General features: G+C 49.4%; 1 protein-coding gene across 15 annotated transcripts in view; it reads left to right on the top strand.

Moving 5' to 3' along the window:
• The window catches only part of KCNJ15 (potassium inwardly rectifying channel subfamily J member 15), a 46,357-nt gene extending 39,070 nt beyond the window's left edge, over window positions 1–7,287 (top strand). For 7 of the 15 annotated variants that reach the window (XM_008274884.5, XM_089330560.1, XM_070071820.2 and 4 more), the window contains one exon: window positions 3,063–7,287. In XM_008274884.5, coding sequence (XP_008273106.3) covers window positions 3,083–4,210 — 1,128 coding nt within the window. In that variant the 5' untranslated portion in view covers window positions 3,063–3,082 and the 3' untranslated portion in view covers window positions 4,211–7,287. The other 8 variants (XM_008274885.5, XM_089330563.1, XM_089330564.1 and 5 more) reach the window with 4 other exon arrangements.
• The last annotated feature ends 5,457 nt before the right edge of the window (window positions 7,288–12,744 follow it).

Here is a 12,744-nt window from a genome sequence, read left to right as displayed (position 1 = left end):
TCCACGTGGGCCTGGCCTGCTGCCCGTTTGAGAAAGAGGTGGAAACAGCAGCTGCGTGGCGCAGCGTTCCGGGCCGCGGGGCCAGGTTTTCCAGCCTGGAGCAGGCTGAGCTGGGGGCTGGCCTGTACCCACAGGACCCCTGGATAGCACTCCGACTGGAAAACCTAAGCCTCTGCTTGTACTTCAGTGGATTGATTTGTGTGGTTTTCCCCAAAAGTTCTTCTTCTTCTTCTTTTTTTTCCTTTCTAAGCACATGCAGCTACTTGAACGTAGGCTGCATTTGTCGCTGGCAGCTCATGTTACGTGCTTGTCTATGCGTTGGGGTGTGTCAGCACTGTGCGTCCGTTCCAGGCTTTCCTTGTGGCCGCTTTCCTCTGGGTTAGACAGAGGAGCGCTGCTGGGGTGACGACCAGGAAGGCCCGCGTCCAGCAAGTGTATCCTGTACTTGGCTTCCAAGCGAGTCCCAAGACAAGTAGAGGCACCTTTAACAAGTAAGCGAGATTCTGAATAACCCATGGCCCTTCTCTGAAGGACAATGAAAGAGTGACTTTCCTTTCCACGAAAAAAAAAAATCATTTCAAGGATGTGCCCTTGGTAATGGAACAGGAAAATGAAAATGCCGCAGAGCCTCCTAAGCAGGTGCTTCGCCCTGGCAGGGATACAGTCTCCAGTTCCTTGGAGGGATTTGCTCAGGGGATCACTTTCCAAACTCCCATTGAGATAATGCTGCTAGAATAGGGGAGATTACTGCATGAATCAGGCCAGCGTGTGTATCAGTTCCTTTGTAAAAGGGGACGGATTTTCTCTTGTTCTTCCGACGCCACTGAGATGGAAGACAGCATGTCAGCCAGGTAAGGTTTCCCTGTAATCACTCAGATCCTCTGTTTCAAGGAAATGGGGCCACTGCTCTCAGGCACCGTGCAGGTGCTGTAGGATGCCCGCGGCCTCATGGGCAGCCTGTTGCTGCCTGCTGACACAGCACCGAGCGTGCCTGGAGCTGAGCGCGGGAGCCCAGCGCTCTGTTTAGGTGGGCTCCTTCTGCTGCAGTGTTAGCTGCATACTCCGCTTTTTCATCCGCTCGTTAAAATAGGTTCTTCATGCAGGCTCTACTGAGTTCTGAGGAGGAAGGCAGAACTCTTGTGCCATAGCTCAAACGACGCTGGCAGTCGTTTTCCGAGAGTCGCCTGCATGTAGAAGAGCCACAGATAGAGCTTAATTACTTGCCGTAAGTGTACTGTGGTCATTTGATAGCTGAGTTTGTTCCACTATCACCAAGAACAGGGGGAGGGCACAGATTTTAAATTATTGATTGCATTGGGGGACATTGAATTGCTGCTGCAAAAAGTGTCATATTAAAGTTAGGTTTGAAAAATTATCAATGCTACCCAAGTTCTTTTTTTAAAAAAAGAAATTTGAAAGCAGAGTTAAAGAGGGAGAGAGGGGGGCCGGCACTGTGGCATAGTGAGTAAAGCCGCCACCTACAGTGCCGGCACTATGCCACAGTGCTGGCATCCCACATGGGCGCTGATTCGAGTCCCAGCTCCACTTCTGATCCAGCTCTCTGCTGTGGCCTGGGAAAGCAGTAGAAGATGGCCCAAGTCCTTGGGTCCCTGTACCCATGTGGTCCTCTGGTTCATTCCCCAAATGGCCAAAATGGCCCAAATCTCTAGGGCTGGGCCAAACCAAGGCCAGGAGCCTGACACTCCATTCAGATCTGCCACATGGGTGGCAGGAGCCCAAGTCCATGAACCCAGTTCCACTGCTTCCCCAGCAGGGAGCTGGATTGGAAGTGGAGCAGCCGGGACTTGAACCAGCTCTATGGAAGGTGGTGGCTTACCCCGGTGCACCATCTCACTGGACTTGCTTCCGGAGCTTCTTAAAATTTTACCAATTTTCTCCACTGCACGTGAAGACGTATCCTGATGGATGGTGGATCTGAGCTGTATCAGAGCTAGAGCTATGCTTAGTCAAATAACGTTTTAATTTTCTGTCATGGGGAATCATGAAAGCTGAATGTAAACAAATACTCCTGATACTCAAGGATTTAGCCTAAGAGTTCGCTATCACAAAGAAAAGCATGAAGCCAGTTTTCGAGTGCGAGGTTCTGTTTCATGTACAGGGTTCATTTCATCGTCACAAAAACCCGAGAAATAGGCTTTCTTCCTCTTCCCAAGATGAGGGAGCTGAGGGCCAGAGCTAAGACAACTTGCCTGGATCACGCAGCTGATGAACTGGGGCGTGGATGCCTAACCCACCTTGGCTTTGCCTCAAAGTCCCGGTGCCTCCGGCTGCCCCAGTGCAGGTCAGCTGAGCTTCCTGCCCAGCTGGCCCTGCATCCACAGGGTTCCCGTCTGCAGTTTCAAGCAGCCATGGGTCAAAAACACTTAGGAAAAGGGGAATTCCATATTGAATGTGTACAGGCTGCTTTTCTGGCCATTATTCCCTACACAATATAATATAACAACTTATTTCAGTGGTGCTGGGTGTTATACGTAATGTGGAGGTGACTGACAATATATGGGGTGATTCTTTATTCTGTGCAAATCGGACACCCTTTGAGAAAACAGGGGCTGGTGCTAGTTAAGCTTCTGCCTGCCATGCCAGCCTCCCATAGGGGCACCAGCTCAAGACCCAGGAGCTCCACTTCCCATCCAGCTCCCTGCTAATGTGCCCCACGTGGGAGACCTGGAGGAGGCTCCTGGCTTCTGGCTTCAGCCTGGCCCAGCCCTGACCATTGTGGCCATTCAGGGAGTGAATCAGTGATGGAAGATCTCTTTCTCTCTCTCTCTCACTCCCTCCCTCCCTCCCCCTCTCTTCCCTTCTCTGTGTTTCTTACCTTTCAAATAAATAAATAAATCTAAAAAAAAAAAAAAAAAGAAGGTAAACAGACTTGAGTTTCCATGGGTCTTGGTGCACACAGGGCATCGGAGATCCAGTTCCCCCTGGCTATGGAGGCTCATCTGGCCATCCATACTAATTTTACGTGATTGTTCTGTTTGCATATTCCAACAGTTCTACCACTTAGGAAAGTAATGGAATGTCTTTCCTGGTGGTCTCCTTAGGTGCTTCTGAGAGCCTGAGCATGGATGCCCTTCATGTGAGCCCCCCCAGTGCCCCTCTGGGGAAGCACACTGCCAGGGCCATGCTCAAGGCCCACCGGCCCCGGGTCATGTCCAAGAGCGGTCACAGCAATGTGAGGATCGACAAAGTGGATGGGATATACTTACTCTACCTGCAAGACTTGTGGACGACCGTCATCGACATGAAGTGGAGGTACAAGCTCACGCTGTTTGCCGCCACCTTTGTGATGACCTGGTTCCTTTTTGGAGTGATCTACTACGCCATTGCATTTATTCACGGGGATTTGGAACCCAGTGAGCGGATCTCAAATCACACCCCCTGCATCATGAAAGTGGACTCTCTCACGGGGGCCTTTCTCTTTTCCCTGGAATCCCAGACAACCATCGGCTACGGCGTCCGTTCCATCACAGAGGAGTGTCCTCATGCCATCTTCCTGCTGGTGGCTCAACTGGTCATCACGACCTTGATCGAGATCTTCATCACGGGCACCTTCCTGGCCAAAATCGCGAGACCCAAAAAGCGAGCTGAGACCATCAAGTTCAGCCACTGCGCAGTCATCACCAAGCAGAACGGCAAGCTGTGCCTGGTGATCCAGGTGGCCAACATGAGGAAGAGCCTCCTGATTCAATGCCAGCTCTCGGGCAAGCTCCTCCAGACCCACGTCACCAAGGAAGGGGAACGCATCCTGCTCAACCAAGCCACGGTCAAATTCCACGTGGACTCCTCGTCGGAGAGCCCCTTCCTCATCTTGCCCATGACCTTCTACCATGTGCTGGACGAGACCAGCCCGCTGCGAGACCTCACACCCCAGAATCTGAAGGAGAAGGAGTTTGAGCTCGTGGTCCTGCTCAACGCCACTGTGGAATCCACCAGCGCCGTATGCCAGAGCCGAACCTCCTACATCCCGGAAGAGATCTACTGGGGTTTTGAGTTCGTGCCCGTGGTCTCGCTCTCCAAGAACGGCAAGTACGTGGCTGACTTCAGCCAGTTCGAACAGATCCGCAAGAGCTCAGACTGCACCATCTACTGCGCGGATTCTGAGAAGCAGAAACTGGAGGAGAGGTACAGGCAGGAGGATCAGAGGGAGAGGGAGTTGAGGACCCTTTTGTTACAGCAGAGCAACGTCTGATCCCAGGGTGTGGGCTGCCTGCACCTCTGAGAGCTATTTCACCTGGGTGCTCCCTTCAATCCCTAAGGTCGCTACGAGAGCGAAACACGAGGGCCCGCTTGGAAAAACCGCAGGGACGTACAACGTCCATCTTTGACTCTGACAGGGTGGCCAAGCAAGCGTGGCCAAGTTCTAGAAAGTTCCTTGGAGTGCCTTGTCTGAACTGAACTCTCAGAACTCAAACTTTCAGAAGTAGGGCTTCCCTTTGAAGAGCGTGGTCTAGAGCAGTTGAGAAAACGTCTTGTTGGACGGAGAGACATTTAGCAATGCTGATATTGAGGGGAAATGTACTTCCAAGGGAGAATATCAGCTTTAGTATAAGGTATTTATTTAATCTGGGGTTCAAAGACATTATGGCCAAGGGTTGAAGTGGGGGTCAGTATTCACTTGCATCATTGCTCTCAAACACACTCCTCTTGTTCCAGCAGAGAGAATGTTCTGTGTGATCATGATTGTCTGGGAATGCCCAAAAAGCACTGGTGGGGACACTGGACACTCACGGAGTGTAGTAATTGCATTTTTACATTTCTTCAGTGGCCTGAACTGAGAGAGTGAAATCGACCATATTCGTAAATAACAGATGTGAAGAATCTCCCGATGGCGCTCATGCTATTATTCCCTTCTATCCAAAATGTGGAGCCCGGAGCATGTAAGAGCTTTTTAGCAGTATAGATCCCTAGAGCTCAGTGGAACGTGCAGGATCAGTATCTGTGTCTTAACCCCCCCCTCCGGAATTTGGGTACAAACGGAAGCTGGATGAGCTGTGCTCTGGACAGTATTTTCCAAGTCACTTTCGGAAGCTACATGGAAAACTGACTGTGGGTCCCACACCCAGGACTTCCAGACCCGCCTTCCCTGCGGGCCAACATCGCCTCCGTCCATCGTGTTTCTTATCTGTTGAAGTATCTTGTCCACGGAGGAACTGCGCAGAATTGTGCACTGACAGCCCAGGAGCAAAGTAAAACTCCTGAGAGTATCGGCTGTCTCAGTCGTGCTAAGTGCAAGGCTTGCTGATCGTGGTGGGCACCGAAGAAAAATGAAACTGTGTAACAGAACATGACAGATGCTGGTTTGTAAGGTTCTGTGGGGCTGAGGGCAAGAAACTTGCAAACAAGATGACTCCCCCATACGCGAATAAAATCTGATACTCTTATCACACGTAAAGAACACTCTCTGTATTTCGAGTAAGTCTTTACATCTCAGCGTGTGAGAAGCAGCACCTCATTTCTGGCAAGACTGAGAAGTCTGGCACCCGTAGTGAGTCAATGGGCTGGGACTGGCTACGTGCCTGACGGGGACTCTCATTCCACCCAAAACAAGAGAGTGTGTGTACTCAGCCAAGCAAAGATGGCCGTGCATACTCATCTGTGTGAGCCCCGCCCCACACATGTGCGTGCACACATGCACACATACACACATGCGCACATACACACATGCACACACATGCACACATACACATGAACACATGCACACATGCACACGTACACACATGCACACATGCGCACATACGCACATACACACATACACATACACACATGCACACACATACACATACACACATGCACACATACACACATGCACACACACATACACATGCACACACGCACACATGCACACATGCACACACGCACACATACGCACATGTGCACATACACACATGCGCACATACACACATGCACACACGCACATATGCACATATACACACATGCACACATACACACATGCACACACGCACATATGCACATATACACACATGCACACACATGCAGACATGCACACATATGCACATGCACACACACATGCACACACATACACACATACACACATGCACACATACACACATACACACATACTCATATACACACACATGCACACACATACACACATGCACACACGCACACATGCACACACTCTGCAGGCAGAATGGAGGGACGCGTGGATGAACGACATTTGCCATCAAGGAAAGTCTCCCACAAATATGCTCACAAATACTTGCTCCTAGGAGAGAGTGAACACTGATACTCAGAGAAATCGAGGGAATAGCCTGGATCATTAGTAAATGGTGATATGCATTACAGCCAGCCTGGCCATAGCTCGATGTTACCTTAGGTACAAGTTTTCTTCCTTTAGGGGGAAATGTGGAAATCAGACCTCTGGTCCCAGACCCAATCTAAGGTAGGTGTCAGACAAAGGGGCGAGGTTTGAAAAAGAACATTCCCAGTCCATGCATGAGAGGAGGACTGCGTCTTTACTTATCCAGGAATTTTTAAATTTTTCTGCTGATAATTTCATGTCAGATGGCTTTTTATCTCCATTATTTAGAAAAATGTTACATGCTAGTGTAGTTAGTATTAGTTGCTGTAGTTATTATGCCTGGGTTTTAATGTATGTTGTAGTGTAATTGACAGGAACATAAAGCTACAGGCTTGTTTACAGCTTTTCTATTGCACTATTGAAATATTCTCACAGTATTTATGTCAATGTTAATTTTGAATGTCATCAAGATTTGGAATCTCGCTCACGTTGTACATGGTACCACGATAAGGCGTAAAACTCAGAAATCATTTTTTTATGCTCGTTTAGCATATGGATTTCCACCACATTTTAAAAACTTGATCATCTGATATTTTATACCACACACACACACACACACACACACACATACACAGAGCATCTTACAAACCAGTACATGCACACATCATTAAACCATATTGTAAGGGCCGGCGCTGTGGCATAGCAGGTAAACCCACTGCCTGCAGTGCCATCATCCTATATGGGCACAGTTTAAGTCCTAGCTGTTCCACTTCTGATCCAGCTCTCTGCTGTGGCCTAGGAAAGCAACGGAAGATGGCCCAAACCCTTGGGCCCCTGCACCTGAGTGGGAGACCGGAAGAAGCTCCTGGCTCTTGGCTTTGGATCAGCTCAGACCTAGCTTTTGTGGCCATTAGGGGGGTGAACCAGCGAATGGATGACCTCTCTCTGTGCCTCTGCCTCTCTGTAACTCTCTTTTCAAATAAATAAATCTTTTTTAAAAATCATATTGTAGCATAATATTCAGTAAGATTGTGTCTGGTTTGAAAATTACTATTTTTCCAGGCACACTTAACTTTTGTAACTTTGGACAAAATATTCTCGTGTTAATACATTAGCAAAAGATTTAGGTAGCAATCTCATTTGATTATATCTGGGCTGACTTCTGATCGAAATGGGTTTATACCCAGCATTCAAGTAAGGTATAGCCAAATGAATGGAATATTTTTGACCCCAAATGTCTTGTGTATTTTGAAATATTCCCAGTGCATTGGGCCTTCTAAGTAGAACCATTTGAAAATGCTGTTCCATTTGAGAAACCATGAAGTCAAAACCAGTAAATGGTGTCATCCGCAAGCCATGTCTCACTTTGGTAGTAAAGCAGATGGTGTTGGCACGGCTCCTGGTAGCCAGTGGCCCTAGGGAGTGAAGCAGTCTTCACCGTGAGCCACTTTGACTTGGGGCGAGGGGAGCCCCCTTTCTCACTCACGGAGCAATGACAACACACAGTAGAACCTCCAGAGACTCAAGTAACTGCATATATATGAAAAAAGAATTAGGGTGCCAAACATTTAGGCGAATTTTGTTTCATTTTTATTTTAATGAACTTCCAATTCTAATCAACTATGATTTCAATATTACCAAAATGTTCATTAATGTATAGATCGAAAGTAGTGTTTCTAGTCCGGTATAAAAAAATGTGGCACTTCCACTCTTTGCTAGGATCTTCAGCTGAAGGGAGAAGGAAGGGAAGGTGAGGGGGAGGGAGGGGAAGGGAGGGAAGGGGAGGGGAGAGAGGGGGAGGGAGGGGGAGGAAGGGAAGGGGAGGGGAGAGAGGGAGAGGGAGGGGGAGGGAGGGGAGGGGAGGGGAGAGAGGAGGAGGGAAGGGAAGGGAGGGAAGGGGAAGGGGAAGGAAGGGAAGAAGAGGGGAAGGAAACGCTTTGGGAAGCACCAGGCCTCGGCATCCGTAACTCAAGGAATCACCCTGGGGTTAGGTCACCACGTGGGCACTGCCATGGTCACTGGGACATTTGACCCCATGGCATCATGAAGACGCTCAGTCCCTCCCTCAACCCTAGCTCTCATTCCTGCTGGTTCTCCCTCACCTGTTCAACCTGTGAAATTACTGGCTTTGCATGGCCATTCCCATGATGTGAGTTTTTTTTTTTTTTTAATGAAAGGTATTAGCAAGCCAATCTTGACTTCTGAGGGCTGTGTGTGCAGCCGAAGTCCAGCGTGTGGCGGGGCACCCGTACTTAGGTCCAAGGTGCGCTCCCTCCCCTCCTCCTGGGCAGACTTGACTCGCGTGTCTGAGGCATCACGTTCCACCTCGCCGAGATGCACACCCCAGCTGTTCACCTCCGGAGCTGCAGCTCATCTCTCCCCAGAGTGAGCTGCCCACCCACCTGTGGGCTGTGGACAGCCGTTGCGTGGCTTTCCTCTCTCAGCGTGCCCGTGACTCCTGAGCAGAGTTAGTGCCTCCAGCGTTAGAATCTGCAAGGAGGTGCTAGGCTTCAGGCCTGATTGGATCTTAAAGAATAAAGGGGCTACCTCACCTGAGGCACTAACACGCATCAGTAACTCTGCCCTTACTGCACTTGCGCCTGGACTTTTCAAGGGAATCTGAGGCTAAGTCTTTGTCTTCGGAGTAAGAAGGGCAGTGGGAAAAGCACAGGAAATGCAGGATAATAGTAGATCAAGTCGGGTTTCTTTCACGCTGAAAAGTCTTTCTTTCTGTAGGGCGAAAATAGCCGCGTGGGCTTACTGCATAGCAAGCCAACGTCGCGCTCTCCGCCTTCTAGGAAAAGCGACTTGCCCAGACTTTTAAGAGATACCAACAGATTAACTTTTCCCCAAAGTTTTCCCACCGAGTTCTTGATGGAAGGAGAGAGGCGGGGTGAAAATACAGCTGTAGCCATTTCACTCCGTCTGCATTTCCGGTCCTTTGTCCTGTTGACGCCAATTTCCTTTCTACTCAACACGTGCGTGGTTGACTGCTCAATCCCACTGCTGATCCATCCCACCATGGCAGACAATTTGGGCTTTAGGAAACAGTCAATCCATATTAAGATTTGTGGACATTTGGGTATCCAAAAATCAGGAACTGTACTCTGCAGTTGGTATGTTGGCATTTATAAAGAGAAGAGGAAGAGGAGGCTGCCAATTGAAGTTGATACCAATAGGACTATAAGAGTGGACCACAGACGTCAAAGAACATAACTGATACACGAGTGTACAAGCCAAGGTGTCATAAGTGTGGGTCAAGGCCACACTTGTTGTTCCAGAGAGTGGGCCCACGATGTCCTGTATCCAACGACTTTCGTTCTATGTAGACTTTGTTAGAATATTCTGTGTTCAACTTCTTTCAATCAATTACAGCATTGCGTAAGCAGCTGGAATGATCCTCAGCTGCCAGCCTGGTGCCGTGGTGCAGCAGGTTAAGCCACTGCCTGCACTGAGTGCCGGTTCAAGTCCCAGCTGCTCCACTTCCAGTCCTGCTCCCTGCTAATGCACCTTGGAAGGCAGCAGAAGACGGCCCAAGTGCTTTGACCCCCGCCATACACATGGGAGACCTGGATGGAATTCTGGGCTCCTGGCTTCAGCTTGGCCCAGCCCTGGCCATTGTGGCCACTTGGGGAATGAATCAACAGATAGAAGTTCTCTCTCTCTCTCTCTCTCTGCCACTCACCTTACAAATAAATGTTAAAAAAAAATCCTCAAATGTACTGGAAACACTGTTAATTTATTTGTTAAATCTGGCAAACCTATAGAATGTATTCACATCGTCCCAAACTCTGTTCTTCTCTAGAGGAGAAACACATACACGGCCCTTTGTTCGAGGACATGGAAGTCACACACTGAAAGCAGAGAAGAAGGTATTATGAAAACCTATTTGGGCTGGCGCTGAGGCTCACTAGGCTAATCCTCCACCTGCGGCGCCAGCACACCGGGTTCTAGTCCCGGTCGGGGCACTGGATTCTGTCCCAGTTGCCCCTCTTCCAGGCCAGCTCTCTGCTGTGGCCCAGGAGTGCAGTGGAGGATGGCCCAAGTGCTTGGGCCCTGCACTCCATGGGAGACCAGGAGAAGCACCTGGCTCCTGCCATTGGATCAGCGCAGTGCGCCGGCTGCGGCGGCCATTGGAGGGTGAACCAACGGCAAAGGAAGACCTTTCTCTCTGTCTCTCTCTCTCACTGTCCACTCTGCCTGTCAAAAAAATAAAAAAGAAAAAAAAGAAAGAAAACCTATTCGACCTGCTTGCTCAGTTAACAGAAGTCAATTTCAGCCGAACACAGGGGGCCCAGCCTTCAGCACTCCCCTGTGCGGTGGGGAGCAGCGTGCTCTCTGAGCCTGCCTGGGGTGGAAAGGCCTCTCCTGGGGCACCGGCCTTGAGCTCTGGGCTTAGAGGTTCCCACCCCTGAGTGCACTGGAGCCCAGACTCTCTGGCCCGGGTGTAGATCGATAGAGTGTGTGTTTGTTTAGTCTTCACAGCGCTGGAGGGCAGATTCAAGGATGGAAAGTCATCCTGAAATCCACCACCACCTTGCCTTCGTTTAGCATCTCCCAGCTCGTGGTGGAGTCCTTAACAGGGAGCAGTCCTGCAATCTTACCTAAATCCACGCCTTCCCACTCCCTTCCAACAACTCCCACTCCTGAAAAGCATTCAAGTAAACAAAAGGTAGAACCCACTCCAAATGAGCTCCCAAGAGAACTATAGGTGTTACCACCGCAGTGGGCTCTGGAAGATCTATTCCCAAAAAACAAATCAGCGTTGTGATTCTGAGCTAAGAACTGTGCGACCTCTTCGTTTACTTTACTATTATTGTTGTCGTTGCAGATTTGCTTATTATAATGGAAAAATAAAGTGGTTCCAAAAAGGTGACTAGAGAGAATTTCAAAGAGAAGATTTTTTTTTCATTCACTGGAGTTTAGCGATGTTCTTTCATCTGCAATCAGATCTTAGGATTAAGGATGTTGTACTAAATGCAATCATTCCAGGAAGCATGACTGTATCAGGGAATTTTTACAAAAACAAACCTCCAGATCACAAAAGGAAGCTGTGTTTGTGTGCCGACACGAGTATTAAATAGCACTCGGGAGAGGAAGGCAGGCCAACAGCCAACTTGGATCTATTTTTGAGGAATTATTTCTGTAGGGTGTCATGGAATTTTAAGTTACAAAAAGAAGGCTTTGGTAAATAGACCTCCCTTCCAAAAGGACTCACTCCAAAATACTACTTAATGGAATTCGCGGGAATGCTATGGAGAGAGAAATCCCAGATGACATCCAGATTGTGACCGGGCAGCCAGGCCATCACGCCTGGACGCTTCCTGGATACAGAAAGATATCTGGTCTCCAAGCCCGGCCCCTTCTTTCCTCCCACTGTTAAGCTGGTCTTGGGCTTGGGTGGCGTGTGTTTCTCTCCAGGTTGACCTGCTCAGTGACTGCTGGAAATTGCACACTGACTGATATGTGTACACTGGCTGCCCCTGAGCCCCCCGTACAATGATCCATTAGCTCTGAATATGAACTTATACATGAAATGAATTCATACTTCTGTTTGTCAAGCCATTTCTTATTTTCACGTATTTCGCTATCGCGTTATTACTTTTTGTTTTGGTATATGGAGTCACCCTCACATGTGAAGTAATGCAAGCGCAATAAAGCGAATTTCGTGGTCTTGAGTTTCGTCTCCTGTCACTGCCATGGACTCAGTGCTACAGCGGCTCCCGCATGGACACATCCCACGGAGGCTCAGAGATAAGCTTCTGGGGTTAGACCTTCTCCAGTGACTACAACCACAGCACCTTGGGGTTGCCTAAGTCCTTAAAGCTTGGTAAGGTGGCATTTTCTAACAGTGCCTAAAAGAAGGTGTTTCGCTTCTCTTCGACCCCTGCCTCATCTCTTACCGAACACTGACTGCCAGGACGATCATTATATTTGTGTCAATGACCAGATAGCCAGTCGGCCTTCACAGCATCCTTTCTGTATCCAATCCCTTAACACAGTCTTCCCCCCCCACCCCCCGCCCCGCGATGGAGTGAAGGAAAGAAAAAACGGGAGACGCAAGCAGGGCTGTGACTGTAAAACAACAACTACTTACAACCCCCCGCAGCAGAGCTGCACACAAGTGCAGCCGGTACCCTCCAGGCTGTTTCCTGGGGAAACCACACCCACATTCAACAACACAGCGGCCGCCGCTCCACACAGTCCCCACGTGGCTCGGTTGGAAACTTCTCCCATGGAGTCTCGGCTCATTCACAGCCACGGTCTCTCGGGGGCAGGGGTGTGGGCGCAGACTTCATTCTCTGACTGAGCAAGAGAGCGCTGGAAACGCATAAGCCTGGGACAGACGGTCGCAGGTCCTTCTTGATGGTACCGTCTGGGAAGAAGGTCACGTTTCCAGAGAGAGCACAGCCAACGGCAGCCCCGTAGGAACACATTGTGTTCATTGTTCAGAAGTTCCC

This window comes from Oryctolagus cuniculus, chromosome 4 (assembly GCF_051225735.1).
Source record: "Oryctolagus cuniculus isolate XC-2025 breed Fujian yellow rabbit chromosome 4, ASM5122573v1, whole genome shotgun sequence".
Lineage (NCBI taxonomy): Eukaryota > Metazoa > Chordata > Mammalia > Lagomorpha > Leporidae > Oryctolagus > Oryctolagus cuniculus.
This window is presented reverse-complemented; position numbering and strand designations above follow the sequence as displayed.